We start from the raw sequence: 26,117 nt of genomic DNA on the forward strand, positions 1-26,117 counted from the left end.
ATCCACCTGTCCATGAATTTTCTTCTGCCATTTTTCTGTGATGTTTAAAATGATACTCTTTACAAATTCCTAAAATTATAGGGTTTTTTTGTTTTTCTGTTTTTTAATTTTTGGCTATGTTGGGTCTTCGTTGCTGCACACGGGCTTTCTGTAGTTGCGGCGAGCAGGGGCTACTCTTCGTTGCGGTGCACGGGCTTCTCATTGCGGTGGCTTCTTTTGTTGCGGAGCATGGGCTCTAGGTGCGCGGGCTTCAGTAGTTGTGGCACACGGGCTCAGTAGTTGTGGCTCGCGGGCTCTAGAGCGCAGGCTCAGTAGTTGTGGTGCATGGGCTTAGTTGCTCCGCGGCATGTGGGATCTTCCCAGAGCAGGGATTGAACCCGTGTCCCCTGCATTGGCAGGCAGATTCTTAATCACTGCACCACCAGGGAAGTCCCATAGATATTTTTTAACTGAACTGACTTTGTTTTATCTATCAGGGTCATATCTCAACAAGTATTTTCCCAATAGTACATCTTTGAAGCCCTAGGTAAATTCCTAGAGAGCAGATACTCTTCTGTATCGTAGTTTTGCTAATACCTAGTGCAGTACCTGGCCCATAATCTGAATTGCCTTCTAACAAAAAGGAAAGAGCCTAAGAGAATATGTCATAGATCAGAAACACTTCCATCAGGACCAGGCAGTCAGGAAGAAGCAAAAGTACAAGAGCCTTATTATTATTATTATTATTAGGTCTCTCCCCAAAACAGCAAAGATTTTGGTCTGTTTCATTTATTGTATATCTCAGACAGCTAGAAGAGTGCCTGGCATGTATTAGGTGTTCAATAAATAAATGTTTAAATAGATGAACGAATGAATTCCCATTCATAGCTTGAGAGTATTGAACACCTCTGAGTTTGGTAACTGTGAGTACCAAATGTCTGAAAGTGCTGGGAATGTAGATGAAGGATACAGGGTTGTGATGTAGACCAGCTGGCAGCTTCACAATTTTGCCTACAGGTAGACCTTTATCTAGCAAATAAACGTAGACTTTGTAAAAATAAAAACATGGAATTTTTTATAACTTTTAAAAATACACAAAGTAAGTTTTTGTGGTAATGACTGGGCAGGTATCCATGTATCAGTTCAAGTACAATTGTGCCAGAAAATGTAAAAATGTTAGCTTCACAGAGTAATTATAATGGATATAACTTACATCTCTGCTCTACTTCATTGATAAAATTCTTTTTCCATAAAATTACAGTTGCTTCACTGTATACTTACAGTCAAAAACACAACTTTACAAACTATCAAACTGTAGTTCTGTGTTGTCATGTGACAGATTTATTTCAGTAACAGGTGATTTAGTGACCTAAGGTAGGTTTGTCACATGCAAATATCAGTCTGTCCTTGGTTATCAATGTCTTCAGAAATTTGATATCCCTCTCTGCATCCATCTCATTGGATTCCAGGTATGAGCTAGAAGGGCACATTGTTGCTTTCCTTTCTGTTGTCCAAGATTGCCCAAGCATTAGTATTATGTCCTAATTGAACCTCAAATTCATTTCGAAAATATTCATGGTCCCATAACTTGGAAAGACTGGTGACATAAAGCACAATTTGGGGATCAAGATACCAACCAAGGATATTGTGCCTATTATGCTACTGTGACTTCACATATACATAAAAGTAGATAGAAAATGGCTTGCTGATATGATTAGTAAAACTTTCAACTGGGAAGGAGCAGAAAAATGTGTTGGGGATAGTTTTTGCAAGTTTTTGCAACTTGGGCCATAGGCATTGATCTTTTCTCTCCACCCCCAAGAACATTTTTTGTATCCTCTGCATCCCAATTTAGAAAAAAGATTTTTAAAAGTCTAGTTACTATCCTCAAGGAGGTTTGGGATGATTGCATCCATTTTGGGGAGGAAGAGGTAGGGAGTGGAGGAAGGTGCTATTTAAAAAAAGAAAGAAATATTGAGAAAAGAAACACTTGAAGATTTATTTTAAAATAAGATTTGCCAGGATAAAAAATTCAGTATGGGGGTGGGAAAATAAAGTCAAGGATGTCTCTCAGAAAAGAGACAGAAAATAGGAGGAAAAAAGATGAAAATTAAATTCCAGGCATACAGTATCCAGCTAATAGAGTTGTTGCAAAAAGAGAAACCCTGAAGAGTGGATGGAAGGAAATTATCAAAGAAATGTCAGAATTCCCCCAGAGGTAAAGAATTCACGTCTTTAGATTATAAAGGTTCACCAAGCATCTAGCATTCTGAAGGAAAGGAGACCATATTTATCTCACTTAGTGTGGAATTTCAGAAATACAAGGACAGAAAATTCTTAAAGTTTCCAGAAAGAAAAACCAGGTCACGTACCAAAAAGTGTATATCAGGCTAGCATCATCCAGCTCATCAGCAGTGCTGACTGCTAGAAGACAGTGGACGAATGGCGCCAACATTCTTGAGCAAGATTATTTTTATTCTAGAATTTGGTAGCAAGCCAAATTATACAAATGTGAAGACAAAATAGAGACATTTTCAGATGTGCAAGATCCAGAAAGTTTTCTTCCACATCACCTTTCTTTGGAAGTTACAAGGGAGTAGTCTAAGAAAGAAAGAGACATGGGAAACTGAAAATAGTGGATTCAACCAGGAAAGCACTGAAGATATATCCCGAGATAATATCTACGCAGCAAGGCCTAGAGAACAACCCATCCTGATGGGAGGGTAAGAGAGGGCTCTCAGAAGAATGGAAAGTATGGTAAAAATCTAAGACTTAAAGTCCCCTTGGATTGTCCCACAAGTCACTGTTAGGGGCCCATAGGAAAGGAAATTTAATACACTTCCTAGCCTGCGTTTGAGCAAGATATTGTCATGAAAATGCTGCTGCTTATATAGGCTTTCAGCTTTGAGAATCAAGCTGTAGTGAGAGCATGAAGGATTTGGTTGTGGTTACAGGAGAGAATGTTAATTTTCTTAATATTAATAACCTTAAATATTAATAAAAATAAGCTATTAGCAGGTGGGGGGAAGTTTGAGGGAAAGAATGTATGGGCACTATTACCCTCCTTTTACAAAGTGAAGAATTAGGATTCTGTCTAAAACTTATAGAAAAAACAAGAAGTTTATGTGAAATTAATATAATTATCAAACAGTGGGGAGGAAGGTGATGGATGGAAGGGGCATAATATAAGTAAGTCCCTCATCTTTCTTATTTTTAAATCAATAGGTATTAAAGTTAATAAACTAAGAAATGATCAAAGTAAGTGCAGAAAGAATTAAAATTTTTTTAAAACTTAGGTATGGGGGTGAGAAGAGACTTGCTTTTCACCATAAGCTATTCTACCACTATTTGATTTGTTACCCATGTGCATATATTACTTTGACTTTAAAAACAAAAAATTTAGGGAACAGGAAATAACCCAAGTTGACAGAAGGCTACGTGTAAGGGAATGTTGGGAAATAATACCAGAAAAGCAGGTTGAGACCATATTGTAGAAGGCCTCCAATGCCAAGGTAAAGCAGTGCATTTAATTTGGAAAAACTTGGAGGAGTTTTTGAGCAGTCTGGGCATGTAACTGGAGCTGTCTACTTTCAGAAAATGAATTTGTCAGGAGGATGGATTGGAGTGGCAGTGGCAGAAAGGGGCATTAGGAGTGACCAAGCTAGTTTCAATTTCCTGCAGGAAAGGTAACGAAGGATTACAGCAGGACGATGTTACTGGAAATAGAATGAAAGGTATTCCCAGAACCAAGCTTGATACATAATAGGTGCTTAAGTGTGTTTATTGAATGAAGGGATCAAAGGGAGACTCTACATTTTTTAGTAATTTTTTGACATGAAAGGAAGGATAGTCATCAAAGATGAAATCTTTCTTGAATAGTAACTGCTGTTTATTTTGAGATCCATGGCCTGATTGTAGCTCACACTGTGAGAGTAAGGCTTGATGCTGTATGCCTGTGACAAAATGCAGAACGGTTATAATTCAGTAGTCCTTCCTTGCCTATGTTGCATCTTTATTTGTGACAGACAATTGTAGTAGGTATTTGCTATGAAATATAAGATGAAATAATGTTGCAGCCTAATGAATTACATCCCACTTAACCCAAGAAAGAAAAGTGGTAAAATATATAGAACATTACAGGGTATAGTTCTTCACAGCGTCATGATATAAGGGCGTAAATAGCCATTAGATTTCAGTTAGGCTCTTGAACAGTTCGTTTTTCCCACAGGAGGCACACTGGCACATGCTGGAATCCAACCCATGAACTTAGCCTCATGAGTTCAAGTCTGTTATCAATTAGTCTTCAAAGTTTGATGTGACAGCACTTTAGGGTACAGAAAAGAAAGAGGAGAACTTCTTTATAGTTTCATTTCCATGTATAATGTATATAATTTAGTAATACAAAAAGTATATAATTTATAAGTATATATATAATTTAGTAATACAAAAAGTATATATAAGCCAATAAGTATACAAATATTGGGTATATGCTATTTTTTTTTATTAATAATGGTGTACTACCAAAAGTTCAGAGACCACTTCACTAATCAGTTTAGCTAACTGACCGAAGAGATACAGACCAGTTACAAAGGCCAGGGGAATAAGTCTGTATGTTACTGTCATTGATCTTGGATGGGGAACCACCAAGAGCCTCATGACAGTCTCAATGTGGTGTAATGCTAAGATCCTTGTTTTAGAAGTTGTTAGAAGTCAGAAAACCTGGAATTGGGCCCTAAGTCTGCCAGTTACTAGTTTGTGATCTTTACTTGATCTCTTTAAACTTCAGACTGTAGAATATTCAGACCATTTTACCTTTAAAATTTCTAATGGTGAATGGGGGAGTCTGTAGAGAGTTCTGAAATGTTTTTGCTTGCTTTGGGGTATACTCTGTGTTATCATTAGCCCTCTCTAATACTGATATGTAGTCAAAGATTTGCATGAAGCATAAATAGAAAAGGTGAAAAAAACACCTAACCCGGGCTTGATACATGTTAGGTATTTAATAAATAGTTGCTGGATTTTAATCTGAATCTTTCTTACTTAATCAATCCCACATATACATTGTTCTTTGAAATTTTTTTTTTTAGAGAATTTGGTAATTTGCTTCCTTTCTTTCCTAATGCGCCTAGGAACAGCTATCACTCTCAAGACCTTGTACACATTGGTCTCATTTGGAGAGAAGGGGTGCCCAGGAAGGAGTCAGCTAATGTTTGATTCTACCCTAATGCCTATTGCATAGGATCATTGTGAGAATTAAATGAGATAATGCATATGGAATTACAAAATAAAAGACTAAACCATATTAGGGGATTGTTTTATTATTGTTGTCAAAGTTCCAGGAAAGTCCAAAATGATTAAGCTGCCTTAGTAGAACATTCTACAAACTACAGCTTCTGTCTTACAGAGTAAATTGGTGGGCCTGGATTTCTTTTCTGTTCTCTTATAGGAGCTTTTTTTCCTTTTACTACTCATTTTCAAAAGCTACCACATTAGGATATCCTTGGTATATCTTTTTGAGAAATCTTTGTAATTCCTTATATTGCCAGCCTTCTGTGTCTCAGAGAATGTTATTTGAGTTCAAGCATTTATATGGAATACAATGGTAATAAAAATAATGAATTATTTATGTTTGTATAACACATTTAGATTCTACTCATAGTACGTATGCACTAGAAAAAACATAGGCAAAAAAAAAAAGAAAAGATAGTCTTTGACAGGCTTATGTTTCTTGTTTTGTTGGGTTTTGTTTTATTGTCGTAGTTTTGGGCTGATAAAGTACATGTCTTGATTATTGAATAAATAAGGTGTACTTAATCTGCTGATCTCAGGATAATAAAGTAATTGAAATTCTATGTTTACTTACATGTATTTTCAACCTTTCTCTTCTGACACCTTCTCTCAGGTATAGTAAAGCATCCACATTCTTTAAGTATCCTTCTCTTAACTCTAAGACCTTCTACTTTTCCATCATGCTGAACATGTTTTTTCTGTCTAATCCTCCATCCAAATGTTAAATCTTTTTTGATTTTGTGTTTTAGAGTTATTCCTTTCTCCCATCTCAGATCTCAGGTAGTCCTAGAAACAGAAAGTAACTTAGATATTTCAAACACAGTAAACTTCAGCAGGCTAATTCAAACGGCCTTGCTGAGGGTAGAAATCTCCACGTTGACCCTGGAATATTTTTCAACCCCTCTCCCCAATAATCAGGTTTTGTTGTGTATAGTGTTGGTTCTACCTAATACAATCACATATCAGAGCACACCAGATTACTCTGATCTGTTTTCAGACTTCTTTACACACTCTGCCCTCACCCCATGAAACTAATCATTCTGATTATCTCCAATAGGAAGAGTGAAGACTTGAAAGTATTCAGAACTAATGTTATGTAGAGGTTAAACTGGCCTATGTGGTTGGCTGGTATTATTCTTTCTCTGGCATTTAACTTGAAAGTATATTTGCTTGGCATGTGTTCTCTTTTTACTTGGTGGGTCAGTAAAGGTGGTTTGTGTATGTTAATTTGAGGATTTCTAATATGATACAATAAATTTACATTGCTTGATTTATAGCCAGAGGAAGTAGCTCTAACTCTGTTTTATCCCCTTATATTTGCATCAACAGGAAGAAGGCAGTATCAAAGAAATTGCAATCACACATCATGTAAAGGAAGGACATGAAAAGGCAGATCCTTCCCAGTTTGAACTTTTAAAAGTACTAGGGCAGGGATCATTTGGAAAGGTAAGCCATGAATATGTGCTTTTTAAAAAGTTGCTTTTTGGAATTCATATATATTTCATACAAATGGGGAACAGAAATATTTTATGAAATACTACTGATCTCCCTACAATGCAATATTTTCTGTGTTTTTACAATTCTCACTATCAATAAGTGTGACAAAGTGAATAAAGTCATTCAGAAGTACAATGGGAACTTTCATAACTTGGCAGTGTTCACTTCATATTCATTTTATCTTCAAGACTATATGACGTCTCTAATGGCACTTTTTTTTTTTTTTTTGCGGTACGCGTGCCTCTCACTGTTTTGGCCTCTCCCGTTGCGGAGCACAGGCTCCGGACACGCAGGCTCAGCGGCCACGGCTCACGGGCCCAGCCGCTCCGCGGCATGTGGGATCTTCCCGGACCGGGGCACGAACCCGTGTCCCCTGCATTGGCAGGTGGACTCTCAACCACTGCGCCACCAGGGAAGCCCTAATTGCACTTCCTGAATGATTAAAAAATCACAAAATGTTCCCGTGACACACTGGCCTCTTTTTGAGTCTTCATGTAGAATCGGAAGGTGATCTTACAATACATTATAACAGTGCATCTCAATCTTTCCTCCAGAGTACCCCTAATACCAGCAGAAAGCAAATAGGTACTCCCAAGGAAATAGGGTGGGGGGTTACCACTACATGTACGAAATTTGGGGGACTTATAGCTTGTCTTTAAAATGAACTCAAAGGCTGCATTCTATTCAGTGATATCTGTGTCTGGTTTTTGTTTTTTTTAATTAATTAATTTATTTATTTATGGCTGTGTTGCGTCTTCGTTTCTGTGCGAGGACTTTCTCTAGTTGCGGCGAGCGGGGGCCTCTCACTGTCGCAGCCTCTCTTGTTGCGGAGCACAGGCTCCAGATGCTCAGGCTCAGTAGTTGTGGCTCATGGGCCCAATTGCTCCCTGGCGTGTGGGATCCTCCCAGACCAGGGCTCGAACCCGTGTCCCCTGCATTGGCAGACAGATTCTCAACCACTGCGCCACAAGGGAAGCCCCTCTGTGTCTGTTTTTAATATCCAAAAATATTTCTCAACTATTTCCCAAATCCACCAACTAAAATTGCAACATCTTTATCATTTTTCAAGTATTCCTTGTCCCCCTGCTGCATACCTCAGGAGCGCTTCCTGTACTCCATTTTGAGAAGTACAGCATTATAATCACTACTACTTGATCTATCTAGTCCATTTCTCAGCAAGAGGAACGTTCTGAGATTGCATTCAGCTTTCACAGTGCAGTGCTTCCTTGCCACCTCTCTGTGAGGAAGCATTTGAAGATAGACTTTGCAAGCTTCAAAACAACACCCGTTTTGCTCTCTTGTGTATTTTAACGGGACTGTTTAGCAATTCTTGGCTAACATAGGTAATCTGTTACAGCTGTTAACCTCTTTCAAGCCCAAAGTGATATTTTTAATCCAGATATAGATTAAGTAGCCAAAAGAAGATAATGGTTGCAAGTTTGAGCTCTAGGTCAGCCAGACGTGGATTCTAGTTTTGTTTCGTTTTTTCTGCTTAATTGCTATGTGCACTTGAGCAAGTTACTTAACCTCTTGGAGCCCCATTTTCCTCTTCTAGGCAGTCATTAGGTATTGAAGTTCTCAAGGTTCCATTCTAGGCTCCCTTCTCACTCTATACTCCCTACTAATTAATTTCTTTATGCCCACTATCTTAATAAAACCCACATACAGCTGATGTAACAGATTTATATCTCCAATCTAGATTGTGACTCTAAACTCTGAACTGTATGTACAGCTACTTATTTTTTCCTCTTTGCATGCCCCAAAGTCAGTTTAAACTCAACATATCTAAGACCAAACTCATGATTTTCCCCTAACCCCCAAACCTCTATTTCATTTTTCTCTATTACTATGAATGACTTCTGGTTAAGCAAGCCAGAAACTTGAGAGGCATTCTTGACATATCCTTCTAGTCCCCGCCCTTCCCTCTCCCCCCACCCCCACCAATCTGATCCATTGACAAGTTATGCTGATTTAGTGAAGATTTCTCAAATCATGCCTGTTCTCTCCTTCTCCCTGCCACTTCTCCAGTCTGTGCCACCACCATTTCTCCTTGGCCTATTGAAGGAGGCTCCTACCTTGGGCTTCCCAAATTTATTTTTGCCTCAAGCCCTTATTTATCAATACATGACAGCCAACAAGAGCTAGTCTCATACTCCATCCACTTAACCCTTTAGAGGCCTCCCTTTGCTTTTAGGAGAAAGACAAATTCTTAAGATGGCTGAGGAGCCCCTCAGTCTGCCCCCTAGCTACCTCATCAACATCAGTTTATATACTTTTCACTGCCTGTGTTCTGGCCACATTGGCCTTCTTTTTTAATCCATAAGCAAAAGCCTTTTGCACATGCTGTTCCCTCTGCCTGAAAAACACTGCCCCACCCCCATCCCTTCCTCCTCTGGTTGGCTCCTCTTAAGCTTAGGATCTCAAAGAAGTCTTCCCAGCCATCCTGACCTAGGTCATATTTGTCTATTTTTACCGTCTCAGAACATTACATACCTCATCTTCACAGCACTAACCTCAGTTGCAGTTTTTTGTTTGTGTAATTATTTGTTTATTGGCTGTCTCCCACACTAGACTATATGTTCCATGAGTGCAGGGGCCATGTATGCCTTGAACCATGTCTCAGCATGGAACCAGTAGCACGGTACCTAACATATAGTTCTGGAAAGAATTAATGAGTAAATAATAGTCCTGCCCTCATAGGGTAGTAGTAAGAATTAAATGATATAAGGCCAAGCACATAATATCTGCTATGAGATTGTATTATCATGCAATTTATTACGGATAAACCAAAATAGATGGATTTATTTCTACACATTATATTTTCAGGGAACATAATATTGAAGTTTCCAGGAGTTAGCATGCTTCTCCCTTTATTTCTTTAAAAGTAACTTAAATACCTTACTATAAATAGCAAACATTAAAAATAGGGCGTCTCCTTTCTTACTCATCCTCAAAAGCCAGTCTCAGCCAAGGAAACAGGGATGACCTGTCACAGCCTAGAATAGCTTCATGAGGGATTCGAAAAGTCAGAAGTGCTGGTGGGGGAAGATCTGATGGCATCTGGGACTGCTGCTGCTCCTGCTGCGCTTGACTGGTGACCAGCCAGAGGCAACAGATTGAGTGCCCTGAGCAGAAGCACAGAACTGGGTGGCTGGCCCGATTCTTATCCCAATACCTCCACTGTGACACTGCGTTAATTATTTAACATCTCAAAGCCCTAGCTATAAAATAGGCATTGCTTAGTAGGCCTGCCTCCCAAAATTATCATGATGATGCATTACAAATGCTTGTGAAGGTCCTTTGCAAAAACTAAGATGTGCTGAAAAGTATCAAGAGGGTGCTTTCAAAGTAGGGTGAAGAAAGTTTGAACCCATGAGGAGAATTTTTCTTGTAGAATAGTATGAAGAAGCTTGATTAGGGAATCTTAAGAATGAATGAATAATAAATATCAGGTAAATCCTAATTATCCCCACCTAGTTAGAATTTATTTCAGTTCAAAAATATTCATAATCTCTGATTGCCTTTAATTTTTAAACATCATTCCATCTTAGGAACAACCCTGATTGAGAATACACTTTTCGCTCCCTAGGTTGGCTCACTGCTAACTGGCTAAAAGGAAGTTTCACCATGGGCCACGGTGAAGGGGGACAATGGGTGTAATTTGGGGAGAGAAACACACCCTGCATCAGGGTTTCTGTGCACATTGTGGCACTTTTCACTGGACGTGAGGTCACTGACCATTGTCTTCGGCACAATTTCTCGAAGTGAGGAACTCTGCCTTGCCCTAGAATCAGTTGAATGAATCATTTTTTTATTTTGTGCTAATAGCCTAGTGTGCTAATGCAGGTAATAGAGAGCTGACCCTAGAGTTAATTCTTGATTGTAATTGAGTCTCTTCTTACCATCTGTGGCAGCTCAGTAGCACTGCTAGGAAAGAATGGGTAGGAGAAAAAAAGTTGAAATTCAGGTCCATTTAGCAAGTCTGTGTAAAGGTTTGCTGGAAAAGATAATGAAACTAATGGTCAAAATGAGTAGAGGGGATTTATTGATAGTTTGGTATTGTATTAGACAAGTTATAGCATGACCGTGAGTTATTTAGAGCAGACTTTATTCATTTTGTATAAATCCCACACTATATTTTGAAAACAGCCAAAAATATTTGGAAAATCAAGATACTCAGTAACATACCTGGGAATTGCTTGCTTTTTTTTTTTTTTTTTTTGCCACACCACACGGCCTGCGGGGTCTTAGTTCCCCAACCAGGGATCGAACCCGCACCCCTCCTGCAGTGGAAGTGCAATAGTGTCTCATCACTGGACCGCCAGGGAATTCCCCTGGGAATTGTATTCTTAATATTTAGGTATATGTGTGTATTTGATTTTTAAAAGATGGGGAGGCAGGGTTCCGACTTAATTTACATTAAATAGTTGTGAGTAAATTTCTTCAGTATAAGTGTTTTAAATTGTTTTGCCCAAATCAAAACTACAGTGAGGTATCACCTCTCACCAGTCAGAATGGCCATCATTAAAAAGCCTACAAATAACAAATGCTGGAGAGGATGTGCAGAAAAGGGAACCCTCCTACACTATTGATGGGAATGTAAATTGGTGTAGCCACTATGGAAAACAGTGTGGGGGTTCCTTAAAAAACTAAAAATAGAGTTGCCATATGATCCAGCAATCTCACTCCTGGGCATATATCTGGAGAAAACTCTAATTTGAAAAGATGCATGCACCCCAGTGTTCATAACACTATTTACAATAGCCAAGACACGGAAGCAACCTAAATGTCCATTAAGAGATGAATTGATAAAGAAGGTGTGGTGCACATACACAATGGAATACTACTCAGCCAAAAAAAAAGAATAAAATAATGCCATTTGCAGCAACATGGATGGACCTAGAGATTGTCACACTGAGTGAAGTCAGAAAGACAAATACCTTATTATATCACTTGTATGTGGAATCTAAAATATGACACAAATCAACATATCTACGAAACAAAAACAGACTCACAGATATAGAGAACAGACTTGTGGTTACGAAAGGGGAAAGAGGATAAAGGAGGGATAGATTAGGAGTTTGGGATTAGCAGATACAAACTGCTGTATATAAAATAGGTAAACAACAAGGTCCTACTGTATAGGGAACTATATTCAGTATCCTGTAATAAACCATAATGAAAAAGAATATATATATATATTTATATATATAACTGAATCACTTTGCTGTACACCAGAAACTAACACAGCATTGTAAATCATCTATACTAAAATTAAAAAATAAAAATAAATTGTTCTGCCCAGCAATGAGAAATTGTGGAGTTTTCATACATAGAAAAGACTATCAACAGAATTGAATCAACAGAAAATTGTGGTCAAGGGGAACTTCTGTATTAAAGTTTTTATGGAATCAGAATTTTTGTTTTGTTAGAAGCAGAGCAATCACCACCTGTGTTATACTTTAAACATGTTAGACTTTTCTCTAATTGCTTCATAGTTTAAAGATTTTTGTTTCTGTCTTACATGTTACATGGTCTTTGGGAATTGGCAAACAACAACAAAAAATGTATTCACTTATATTGACACCCAAAGTTATAACCAGTGTTTACAACTCACTATATTTATAATTGGTAATATTTTAAGGAAAATAGTTAATGTATCAGAATCTTTCTAATAATAAGCTATATTACAGTAGGGGGTCTTATTTTAGCAATAGTATAGTTTATGATACTTTGTAAGACTTATTTTCTCTTATTTAAATACAGGTTTTCTTAGTCAAAAAAATCTCAGGCTCTGATGCTAGACAGCTTTACGCCATGAAAGTATTGAAGAAGGCCACATTGAAAGGTAAGTGCTACTGCTATTTGTAGTGTTCGCGTAGTATGAAGAAACTGAAAAATCTGAATAGGTCTCATGTGACTCCTAGGCCAGTTACTTAAATTCAGAATCTGTTCCCGTTACTGTCTTTAAATTTAGACTTTCTTTTAGTGGATTTTTCCTACAAGGCTAGGAATCATATGACTAGTGAGAATGGGAGTTGCCATGCTTTAAAAGAAGTATTATAAATTCTTCTTGGGCTTTAGGCAAGTAGAAGTTTAGAATTTTAAAACTAGGTTTGATGCATCTTCCAGTTCATATTATTATTTTAATGTTTTGAAAACTTACTGATTTATGATGCAAAATAGCTTTTATTCTAAGGACTTTATCATTTTGACTTCTGGTCTCCAAATAAGTTTTTATTCTAAGCCTCTGATTTTGAAAAATCTAATGTCAGATTTGGCTCTTATAGGTAAACAGTCACTTAGAAAAAATCGTACATAGATTTTTAAATACTTAGATCTTCCTTTTTTAAAGTAGTATCAGTTATTTTACCACATAACCTCTAATTATTTTGTGTGTTGATTGCTGACATCTCTTTTTTTCCTCTTCAACGTACCTGTATTTTCTAAAGGTTTTGAAATATTCTGGAAGGAATATCTGTGATGATCACTTATTATTTCTGATGTTATTTTTCCCAATTAGTAACTCACACTGGATATTATCATCGTTTCAAGAAATTTCACCTTCCTCTATAAACACCATCCTTTGCCTCTGTTCTCTTGCTCCCTTCCTGAATGTATTTTCTTTCCTATCCAGTCTCCACCCCTGGGCATACTACTTACTTGATTCTTGCTAGGGCCAGGAAATTAAATTATATCCTCAGTGCCCTACTCTACATCACTACTTTTATAATTTTATACTCATGAATTCCATGTTATAAAGCTGCATAGATGGAACTTATTTGAGAGTTCATTTACAAAAGCAACAAAAGTAGTTTTTTTCATGTATATGACAGGATTTGTGTTGTGCATAGTATATGTAAAGGAAACTATGAACTCTGAGAAACCTGAAAGATATTGGGAAAGGAAATACATGCCCAATTCCTTTTAGAGAAGGCTGTTAAGACTCTTAGTATTCCTCTAATCATCCAGTTAGCTCCATATCCTCAAGATTCCTGTTGCATTTTCCTTGAAATATTGAAAATTTCACTTGAAAACATACGCCTCAAAGAGTATTCTAAAAAAGAAGAATGAGAAAGGAACAAGTTTTATCAGGTTTAAGGCTTATTAAAAGCAGTAATAATTCATTGTGTTTTGGGGGAGAATAATACAGGCATATAAACCAGTGGAACAAAACAGTACAAAAGTATTATATATTAAAGTTTCATGTATTTGTTACAAAAATATTGAGTAAGTGCTGTGCTGTATGACAAAGCAGGTGGCCAGAACAATGGGAAATTAAATACTGATTTTTTAAATTTTGTTTGAAATACTTATGAACAACCTGCAAAAAAACTAGAGTCTTCTCTTAAACCATATACCATAATAAACAATCTAACTGAATTTTACAACTTAACACATCCTAGGAAACTTGTGAAGAGATATTGAGCAAAGCACAAATTACAAACAAATTGACAGTACAAAAACTTTTGGCCTTTTGTACAGTGAAAAATAGTATAAATAGGAAATCAGGAAATTATTTGCCTCAAATATTACAAAATATTAATATATAAGGAATTTATTAAAAGGCTCCTACTGGCCAAATCTAGGACAGTTTAAACATTGCAGTAATTAATGACAGTGATCGATTACAACCCACTGAATAAAGAATCCATGCGTTAATCCATAAATTAATGGAGAACAAGGGAAAGCTCTTCCTTACAATGGAATTCCAACTAATAAATGTAAAAGGAATGATTGAGTTAGGAGTTCCTAAGAAATAACTTTACAACCTCCACCTAAAGGGTTTTAGAATACATTTTTATGCAAGGGGATAAAATAAATAACATTTGGGGAAATGTCCCAGTTTTCTGATAAATGCATATAAAATAATGAGTTATTTCATATAATGGCAACATAAGTTAGAAAGCGGTTTTGCAATAAGTACAACGAACCATTATTGCTGCTAAAGTAACCTAAGGAAATAATCTCAAAGAAGGATTTTGTGTACTTGAAAATTTTCATTGCAACATTATTTAGAATATCGAGAATTTAGAAATCTTATAAATATTGAATGTTTAGAAAAGTATGGTATGCCACTTAATAGAATATTATTTAAATGAAATATTTCAAATATCATAAAAATGAATGTAACAAAAATTTGTAAGTGAACATTACAACGAATTTGGCTACCACAAGTATGTAAAATTATATAGATGTTAGCGATATAAGAGACCATAGAAAAGTGAAGCTACTTGACATATTGGAATTATAGACTGCTGGTGTGTTCTTAAATTTTATTTTTATTTTTATCAAAGTAATATGTGTATAGAGTCTTACAAAATAGCAGTGCTTTTCCTACCCTTCTCCCTATCCCAGTTCTTGACCCCCAGAGACAATGACTTCCGTCTCTTTAGCTGCTGCTTCTGCCTTTTACCTCCACATTCAATATTCTTATATTGTAATTCTTTGATTGTTTTCATTTTGGAGACATAATCTTTTGACTTCCTACCATGGAAGATTAGGATTTAGTTCTCTTACACACAGTTTCCCTTTTCATGTCCTCCTAGTAATGTTTTCATAATGCTTTATACAAATTGTTCCTGTACTGAAGTCACATATCCTTCACATCTTTGCTGTATTAGATCTCCTTTCCTAAATTCTGTACCTACCTTTTTCTCAGTTTACTTTCTAGTTTTGCTGAAACACATCTTCTAGTAGCTACTTTAGAAGGGCTGAATGGATGGTAAATTTTTTGTAACTACATGTCTGAAAATGCCTTTATTCTGCCCCTCACTTAATTTATAATTTGACTGGACGTAAAATTCTAGATCAGAAATAATTTTCCCTCAGATATTTGAAGGCATTGTTTCCATTGTCTTCCAGCTTCCTGTGTTGCAATTATGAAATTTATTACCATTATGGTTCCCAGTCCTTTGTGTATAAGCTGCTTTTCCTCCTTAGAAGTCTTTAGAATCAAGCTACTCTTTATCCCTGGTGTTCTGAAATTTGTATAATGGTATTTCTTTAGTGTGGATTTTTAAAATTCATCATACCAGATATGGGGTGGTCTCTTTCAATCTAGAAACTCATTTATTCAGTTCTGGGAAAGTAGTTTGTCATTTCTTCTCCATTTTATAACTGCTACTCTTTGGATATTTTGAACCTCCTGGGTCGTTGCCTAATTTTTATTTTTTTTCCATCCTATTTTCCATTTTTGTCTTTTTTTCCTGTTTCCTAGGAAATTTTATCATCTATCTTCCAACCCTTCTATTAACTTCATGTTTCTACCATTATTTTTAATTTCCTAGATTTTCCTTGTTCTCTAATTATTCCTTTTTTTTTTTTTTTTTTGCGGTACGCGGGCCTCTCACCGTTGGGGCCCCTCCCGCCGCGGAGCACAGGCTGCGGACGCGCGGGCCCAGCAGCCATGGCTCATGGGCCCAGCCGGACCGGGGCACGAACCCATGTCCCCTGCATCGGCAGGCGGACTCTCAACCACTGCGCCACCAGGGAAGCCCTAATTATTACATTTTTAAAAACTTTTTATTATGGAAAGTGTCAAACATCTACAGAAAGAAACAGAAAATATAGAGAAGCCCCATATACCCTTCTTTTTCCTTCAACATTTATCAACTCATAATCAATCTTTTTTTATCTGTGTTCTCTCCCTTCCCCTCTTTTGATATTTTGAAGCAAATCCCAGACATTGTATAATTTCTTCCATAGATATTTTAGTATGTATCTCTAAAAGATAAAGACTCTTGAAATAATACAATTCTATGATTATACCTGAAAAATTAATATACAGATATCTGATCAGTGCTCAAGTTTCCAGTTGTCCGTATTGTTATAATTCATTTTTCTTTTTGTAATTTGTTTGAATCGGGATCTATATAAGGTCTATATTTTTCTACTTATTTTGATAGCTATTTTTCGTGTTTAGAGTCTTTCCTTAAATTCCTGGGAATTCTTTGCTGTCTTTTCCTCATTTAAGAGTGAGGTACCTATATTCATATATATATATATATATATATATATATATTTATATATGTGTGTGTGTGTGTGTGTGTGTGTGAATCACTTTGCTGTACAGCAGAAATTAAGACAACATTATAAATCAACTATACTTCAATAAAATAAATTTTTTTAAAGAAAAAAAAGTGCGGTACCAAAAAGCTGATTAGAAGGGGTTCTGTGGCAAGAATTTGCTTATTTCTCATTGACCTCCTTTCTTTAAGCTTAGATTTTAGCTTTCTCTGATTTGCTGTGTGAGTTACCACTTAGTCACCTTCTGCTACCGCTTCTCTTTTTTGTCCTTGTGAGTTTATGCATAATTTTTCCATTATTGTAATTTCAATAGGGTTTTAGAAGAAAGTAGAAAGTAAAACATCCATGTTTAACCAGAAGTCTCTTTCCATTTTGAAGTTTCTATTAATATAATAAATGGGGACAAAAAGAAGTCAAAAGTGTTAGGTTGAGTTTATGGGGACTTTTGTCCTAATAAAGTAGTCTGTGGGCCTAAAAGGTTTTGTAAACTATTGCTTAAAGCATTTTCTTAATACATAATTCTAGAAACATAAACAGCATTTCTTCTTATTCACTCTCATGTTCAAGTCAAGTAGAATTTAAAATGTAATAACTAGTATGTGATAAAAATTATTTCAGCGGAATGTAGTTGCTTTGCCAACATGAGTCAGTATTAACAAATTCAGTTTTGGGGGTTTAGAGTTTAACCAATGTAAAGCATGCCTTCTTCTGAACCACTAATATCCTAATCAAAATTCCTGATTGTAGGATGATTTATATTTGTCACTAGGTCTTTATATACATAAAAGAAACCAGATTAGAACTATTACACAGTCCTATCTCAGACAGAAGGAAGGAATTCTTTAGTGAGTGAATCTTACTGTTCGTTTTGAACTAAACAAGGTCTCATCAGTGTTGCATATAAGGAAACTATCTCACAAGGTAATCATAATAGAAAGAAAAGCATCTGGTTCTAGCCTCTCATTTTATAGAGAAGGAAGCAGGAAGCCCCTGAGCAATGAAAGGATTTGACCAAGGTAACTCATCTAGTTATTAGCATGGCCACTAAACTATAGCTCTTGACTCCCAAGTAATTGTTCTTTCCATAGTGGTACAATAATAGAAGAGGGATATACAGTAAATATACTGATGGATATTTTTGCTGCTTATTAAATAAGCTTTGTATAAGTATTGAAAGAGGTAGAAACTTGGAATCTAGCTTTAAGGTAATAGGAACATAATCCAAGATTGTATGGGTAGCGATGGAAAAAAGGGCAGTTTTGGGCTAGACTAGACTAGAATTGTCAGCAGGCCTAGGTGATGAACCTCATTCACACAAATAATAGAAAGGGCCTGTTGGACATAAGGCATCAGAGTTGTAGTGATAGGGCAAGATAACAAAATCAGAGATTGATCCTGAATTTGATACATCCACAAAACAAGTCAATAAAAAGACAGAGCTGCGTTGATATCAAGAGCAATTGAGTCCTTTTCCTGTTTTGCCTGTTTTCAGTCACTGGCACCAAAATCTCCCAGTTGGAGTGGAAAACTGGTAGAATGGGAAACATAGGAAATTTTTAAGTTTATTTCTTTATTTTTCCCAGAGGGCTTAGTTCTGAGTTTTAGATATCAGTGGTCACCTTAAATTGACAAGAAAACTCATCATTCTGTCTGTTCCCGCCCCCACTGCCAAAAAAGACGCTCTTTCCATTCTTTCTATTTAATCTTCGGCAGAACCATTCAGTCTCTCTGGCCTGAAAAATAGAAGTTATGTGTGATTTATCCTTATTATGCAACAGAAAAAAAAAACTTTAATGAATGATCATTCTCACCTCTTAAATCCATTGAGCTACCAACAGAGTACTTATCAGATGATTAATCATCAGTTTACTTGTCTGTCATTCCCACCAGATTATTAGCTTCTTGAAGATTATTTTATTTGTATCTCACAGTGCCTGGCATGTAGAGTTTGCTCAGGAAATATTTGGTTGGTAAAAGAGATCTTTGCCTCCTGGGTCAAATGTAAATTCATCCTGGCATTCCAAATTGTCAGGAATCTGGATCCTCCCTACTTCACCACCCCTCCCACCCCCACCCACCCCCAGCCCCCCAGTTTCCACACTGATTAGCTTCCTTCTTGCTCATCATGCATGCCTCCATGTCCTTGCTTGCACTGGTACTCGATACCTGGACTTTTCTTCTCTCGGTCCAATCCTTGTTGCCCATATAAATTCCACTCTAAAAGTCCCTAACCCCACCTCTTTGCTCTAGCCTTCCTATGCAAGTAAAACTGATCTTTCCCTTTTCTGAATTCTTGTACTGCTTATTGGTGGTAATACATCATTTTATCCCTTTATCATATTCATGGTGCTATAACTACTATTTAATTGAATATCTCTTATATGCGAGGCTCTCGATGTACAAACCTTATCTCAAATGGTCACATAGCCCCCAAAGATACAGTGGTGTTATCCCCATTTTATAGATGAGAGGTGTAATAGAGGCACAGAGAGTTTAAATAAGTAACTTGCTCAAGATGACACAGATCTGAATCCAGATTTTTCTAACTCCAAAAAGCCTTTGCTCTTTCAGCTGCACCACAGTACTTCCTCTCAGTATCTCTCCTCTCCTGCCTCCCTCAAAATACACCTTTTGGAGTATATCTGTCCTTCACCATGTCTGCCCCATATTTTAGATGCTTAATGAATGTTTGTTGAATTGAGTTGATAAGGTTGGTAGGGAGAAGTGTTAAAACCTATTTCATTTTTTGTGTGTGTTTTAACATTTCATTGGAATGCCTTGTTTTTAAAAAGTTGCTCCTTTTTTGGCTATTTTTATAACTTTGATCAAAATACTTGGAAATCTGATGTTGAAGCCAACATCTAATATGTTCTCTGTACTTTTTTAATGTAAAGCACAGATTTTATAAATATATACAATTTCTTCTGGTAACATAATTTATTAAAAAATGGTTATTAATTTTGAAAATTCAAGAGTAATGAATAGTTTTATTTATACATATAAGTAATTTTATTTATATGCGAATTCACGCTTTTATACATATAAGCAAAATTTTATTTAAAATAGTCACCAAAGAGATTTTGTTTTAAAGATTGTCTCTGGAAGCTATTACAGTATAGCCATATGTGTAATATTTTATAGTTCGAGACCGTGTTCGGACAAAAATGGAGCGTGATATCTTGGTAGAAGTTAACCATCCTTTTATTGTCAAGTTGCATTATGGTAAGTTATGAACAACCTGCCATCTCATCCCTTTACCTCATTCTCCCACTCCCTGAGTGCATTCAGATATACTAATGTATATAAATATTTATTTGTGTATATTTGTATGTGTCTAGTAGATACATATAGTAAAGTCATGGAAATTAAACCATTACTTCTTAGATAAATTTTAGAAGCTTTTATTGCATTTAGGTTCGTGTTTCTTTTAAACATTATAGTTTCTGAGTGATAGCCATAGGAACAGGTAATAATAATCATTTTTAAATTATAATAATAATAATGTACCAGTATTTTATAGTCTATATGTGTTAGCCTAACTTACAAGCAAGAAAGATCCCTAATATCGACGTCCTGATGTTCTTATTCTGTGTAATTAAAGCTAACCAATCCACCTTTTTTTGTAGTTTAAGTGACATGGTATTTTGTATTTTGTTTCATGGTTAAGTAAGTCCTTTCTGTTGGGAATTTTTCTTATTGACTGCATGTTCTAGAACTGTTGTATTCCTGAGAGACTGTTGCCTGAATAAAATCTAACAAATGTTTTAGTGGTTCCATAATAAGAAACACTGCATTTAACATTTCTACGTGGAAATTAAGAGGAATCATTGGTTAACTTCTAAATAAAAATCAGTTTAGATCTATGATGTAGTCATTAATTTGCTAAAATAGTATTCATTTGTGAATGAGTTGACCTAATGTAAGCCCCCCAAATTAAACTATGAATTAAATGGAAATTTTCGTTTCTTCATTCAGCTTTTCAAACTGAAGGGAAGTTGTATCTTATATTGGACTTTCTCAGGGGAGGAGATTTGTTTACACGCTTATCCAAAGAGGTATATAATTAATCTCTGTTTTAAATCTATTTATACACATCCTTTTTCAACTAAAGCTTTGTTATATTTCAATATTATGCTTGTCGTATTTTGTCAAGTGGCACAAGATTCTTACATTGACGAATCAGAGCCAAAAAGAGTTATTTTACTAACTCCTGAATTTATTCGGAAAGTAGATTTTAAATTGATAAACTGTCTTTTGCCCTGCTTCTTTTAGTTATAGTTTTTTCAGAAGCAATAATATAACAACAAGATATCCTTAAACAATCAGTAGTGGAAATTCAACCTGCATTGTAAAGATCATTTTTCATTTCTAAGATGTTACTGTGATGGAGCAACAATGGCACAATCTGAATATAGTTGTTACTTAACAAAATGTAAAATTATTTTCCCCACAGTGCATATTTAGCATTTAGTAAGTCATTAGTTGACTAACTCAGTCATTTTTGAAATTTCCTTTCATAAGTGAATTGTGTAATTAGCATATTTATAATTTTTTGATATTTAAACTGTAGGATGGAACTTTAAAAAAATAGCAAATGCAAAAAGAAAATAAAGACAGAAAAATTATTATTTTATTTTAGGTCATGTTCACAGAAGAAGATGTCAAATTCTACTTGGCTGAACTTGCGCTTGCTTTAGACCATCTACATAGCCTGGGAATAATCTATAGAGACTTAAAACCAGAAAAGTAAGGAATCATGCTGCTAAGTTGAATACAGTGTAATATAATTATTTAGGGGGTAATATAAAATAATATTATTTCATAGAACTACCACAAACACTGGATTAGAATGCCTATGCTTCACATTTCTGCTAACCCTTTATGTGCTCATACTTTTAAATATCTGTTAATCAAAATACCTGTTAACGTTACCCTTGTTTTCATTTGCATTCTTTGATTTTTAATGAAGTGGAAATCTATGCTTATAGCTTTATTGGCAGTTGTATTTTTGTGTGATTTTTCTGTTCATGGCCTTCACTCATTTTTCTTTTGGGGTGTTGTTTTTTTCCCATTGTTTTGTAAGAGACCTTTCTATACAGATTAAGAATTTAACCATTTGACATATGTTGCAAATACACTTTTCTAGTTTATCTTTTAATTTTATTATTTTATTATGTATGTATGTATGTATGTATGTATGGCTGTGTTGGGTCTTCGTTGCTGCACGCAGGCCTTCCCTAGTTGTGGCAAGTGGGAGCTACTCTTCGTTGCGGTGTGCGGGCTTCTCATCGCAGTGGCTTGTCTTTGTTGTGGAGCACAGGCTCTAGGCGTGTGGGCTTCAGTAGTTGTGGCACTCGGGCTCAGTAGTTGTGGCTCACAGGCTCTACAGCGCAGGCTCAGTAGTTGTGGCACACAGACTTAGTTGCTTCGCGGCATGTGGGATCTTCCTGGACCAGGGATTGAACCCATGTCCCCTGCATTGGCAGGCAGATTCTTAACCACTGCGCCACCAGGGAAGCCCCTATTTTTTAATTTTGTGTTATTTTAACCTACACAAGTATTTTTCCCTCAGATCTACCAGTCTTTCCTTTTGTGGTTTCTTCTGTGACTTTTATTCTTCGAAGGGCTTTTCCAATTCTCATGATAAGATTTTTTTCTTCTAATTTTATGGTTTCTTTCTTTTTTTTTTTACTTTTAACTCCATCTAGAAATTTTTTGGTATGAGGGATGGCATGGAGCTAATTGTTTCCTCCAAATACCATTTATTGAAAATTTTCTTCTCCACATGATTTCAAATTTTTAATGAGAGTTAAGCAAATTTCCCTTTACTTTTATAGTAGTGGTTATCAAGAAGCTAATATTATTTAAATTGTACACACTTCTGTGTTTTAATTTGTTAGTGTTTACTATGTACCACTTTGAGAAAGAAAGGTTTTCTTTTCTCCTTTTTTAAGGATATAAACAAGAGCCTTGTTCTATCAAGAATTTTTAAAAATAGCTTTTTTGAGATATAGTCCACATACCCCAATGTTCATAGCAGCATTATTTACAATTGCCAAGATGTGGAAGCAACCCAGCTGTCCACCAACAGATGAATGGATAAAGATGTGTTATAAATATACAATGGAATATTTCTCAGCCATAAAAAAGAACAAAATTAGTGGCTGCTGGGGGGTGGGGCAGGAATATAGAGGTGGGGAAGCGGTAAGGTACAAAGTATTGGGTGTAAGTTAAGCTCAAGGATGTATTGTACAACACAGGGAATATAGCCAATATTGGGGAAGAGCTGTAAATGGAAAGTAACCTTTAATTATACTAAAAAAATTTTTTTTAATTAAAAAAAATAGTTCTACCACCTAAGTATGCATTCTTAAACAATATAGGTTTCATTTGTTTTAAACTTTATTAAATAAATACTGTACATAAATCTTTGTGTCCTGATCTTTGGACCTATATGATATATTAATGTCCAGCTATTAAAACTAAAGTAAACAAGTCGATGTTTTTTAGTATATTCAGAGTTGTGTAACTATCATCTTTATCAAGAATTTGGATATTACTTACCTTAAAATGTTACATGCAAAATTTAAATTATATATTACAATAGGAAACAAAGGAAATACTCCTTTGGAATCCTGTTAAGTGATCATTTAGAAATTGTTATACTTTCATATTTTACGGTTTTTTTCAGGTATTTTGTTTTCGGATAAGTTTCATATGGTTCTGATTTTATTCCCCAGATAATGACTGAGTTTTTCTCATCATTTTCCCAATTTCTGACTATCACAACATAAAATATAATTCCTAGTGAGAATGAATATTCAAGCATATAGCCCTTAGAAGAAAAATTTACTGTGAACATAAGATTAAGCATTCATAATAAAAATGTGTTCGTGTTTTATATCATTTAATTGAATGTATTTATTGTAGACCATTGTATTACTGTTGGTTTTAAAATTATATATAAAGCATGGATCCTGTCTCAAAGATCAAATAAGATCTAATGTGGGTAAGATTGCTTATAGTGAGATTTTTCACGTAAATGTCTAGACTACACTATTAAACTGAAATCACATTTAATTGTTAAATGATCCAAGTGATATCATCATGTAGAGCTTAGGAGAAATTTAAATTTTTAGACCAATTGTTTTACGCACAATAAGGGGTTTTCCAGATCCTTTTAAACTAGAACTCTGTTACAATAAATATGGCTAAAAATAATTATTAATAATTGAAAGGGAACTTTGCTTATTGAGAGTAATACAGTTGACTTTTTCTTTCAAAGATAAAGGACGGGCATGGTTATCTTAGAATGCACTTGCTATAGGAAGTATAAGTAATTCCCTTTTAGCCATGTTTTCTTTTTTAATTTTTTCAAAATTACCAAGAATGATTTGAGGTTTGTTTTGTTTTGTTTTTAGAACTGTCTTCCAGGTATTGATTAGACAGAAGGGAGGATGATTCCCACCATACCTAATAATTCCCTTTATATTCCCTAAATGTGTTGGTCTGCTTTCTAGTCAAGCATAATCAAGATCAATATTTTTTTCATAACAAGTCCTTTGTAGTGAAAGAGACTTGAACACTGTGTCCCTACTGAATTACCCTCACTGGTAAACATTATTGTAATCATAGTTGAACTGATGATATAGGAAGGTTGGTAGTATTTTTGACATAGTAAAATTTTATTATAACAAAATTTGGCTTGCACATTTTTTTAGTTAATTAAAAGAATTAAAAGTAAGGAAATAAAGTAAGGAATTAAAAGGAATTAAATGTATTAAAAGTAAGGAAATGCCTATATTATGGAATAGTTTTGAATATGAGTGAAATAGTTGACCTTATTACTTGACCTTTCAAGTCAGTATACTCAAATACCCATCCAGAAATGCAGTAACTGGCTTAACAGCTTAGTACTTACTCCTTTCTATAGCTCCTTAATTAACGACCTTACTCTCCACTCAAGTGTCTGCTAAAGCCAGAAACTTGAGTGTCTTCTCCAGTTGTTGTTCTTTATCATAAGTCATACCTAAGAGCACACTATTCTTTATTTTTCCTTCTAAATTGTTTTCTAAAATTGCAGATCTGATTATCTTTACCTTCCATTCATGTAAACCTTTTATGATCTTCATTGCCCTTAAGAAGAAATCCCAACTCTTTGGAATGCTCTATCAGCTCTTTGTAGACTGGCCCCATTCATGCAATATACATTTCTTCTTTATCTGTGCTCTACCAAACAGTGAGCTACAAGATGAATAAGGTCAAAGTCTCAAGGAGCTCTCAGTTTACTGAAAAAGAGAGAAAACACTGGATAATATATACAATGTAGTGATGGGTCAAAGAAGAACAAGGAGTATGAGGAAGGTGAGGACTCATCGCTTTCACTGCCGGGGCCTGGATTCAGTCCCTGGTTGGGGAACTAAGATCCCGCAAACTGCGCAGCACAGCCAAAAAAAAAAGAAAGAAAAAGAAAAAAAGCTAGTAAAGAATGATTGAGTCAGATGCCTTTAAAATGACAGCTCTAACACTTTTGACTTAACTATCCAGACCTCTGTCTATTGTGCAAGCACTAGGGAGTTTAGTTAGGCCACCTCTGCAGAAAGGCACTAAGAGCAACTTAGAATATAGGTCTTGGTTCCTTTCCTCATAGTTCTCAAGTGTCCCTGGCTCATTAATACAAGTTATAAGGCTTTGCCTTTGGGATTCGTTATGTATGTGTGTCCAAAAAAATAATTTTTCTCCTCCTTTACCTTCGCCTTTTTATTCAGAGTCTAAAGCAATATTTTGGAATGAATGTGATGATCTGATACTTAACAGAGTAATTTCAGTTTTAACTTCGAAAAATCTCTCTTTAATGGTTTGAAAAGATTTTCTAACTTTGTTTTCTTTCAGCATACTTCTTGATGAAGAAGGTCACATCAAGTTAACAGGTAAAAATCCTCATTTTGTTAAAATAGTCTCTCCTACTCTATATAATTAATTTCCTTTAAGGTTAATCATGGTATAAATATTAAGTAACACATTGTGTTAAAAACTTGAATTAGAATTTTTAAATAATTAATGTAAATATTGGAACTATTAATGTAAACTTTGGAACTCAAAGTTTAAACTTTACGTGTGCAAATTATTGTAGGATATTTATGAACTTGATATTTATTTTGGCAGATTTTGGCCTAAGTAAAGAGTCTATTGACCATGAAAAGAAAGCGTATTCTTTTTGTGGAACTGTGGAATACATGGCTCCAGAAGTAGTTAATCGTCGAGGTCATACTCAGAGTGCGGACTGGTGGTCTTTCGGTGTGTTAATGGTAAGGTTTGGGGTG

The 26,117-nt window shown here is 35.5% G+C and overlaps 1 protein-coding gene across 10 annotated transcripts in view; it reads left to right on the forward strand.

Moving 5' to 3' along the window:
• RPS6KA3 (ribosomal protein S6 kinase A3) overlaps positions 1–26,117 on the forward strand; it is a 110,489-nt gene that overhangs the window by 49,673 nt on the left and 34,699 nt on the right. For all 10 annotated transcript variants that reach the window (XM_019927689.3, XM_019927692.3, XM_019927694.3 and 7 more), the window contains 7 exons: positions 6,598–6,714; positions 12,532–12,613; positions 19,936–20,016; positions 20,770–20,849; positions 21,434–21,540; positions 25,687–25,724; positions 25,960–26,102. In XM_019927689.3, the coding sequence (XP_019783248.1) occupies positions 6,598–6,714; positions 12,532–12,613; positions 19,936–20,016; positions 20,770–20,849; positions 21,434–21,540; positions 25,687–25,724; positions 25,960–26,102 (648 nt within the window). The remainder of the gene's footprint in view (positions 1–6,597; positions 6,715–12,531; positions 12,614–19,935; positions 20,017–20,769; positions 20,850–21,433; positions 21,541–25,686; positions 25,725–25,959; positions 26,103–26,117) is intronic.

The sequence above is a fragment of the Tursiops truncatus genome, chromosome X (assembly GCF_011762595.2).
Source record: "Tursiops truncatus isolate mTurTru1 chromosome X, mTurTru1.mat.Y, whole genome shotgun sequence".
Lineage (NCBI taxonomy): Eukaryota > Metazoa > Chordata > Mammalia > Artiodactyla > Delphinidae > Tursiops > Tursiops truncatus.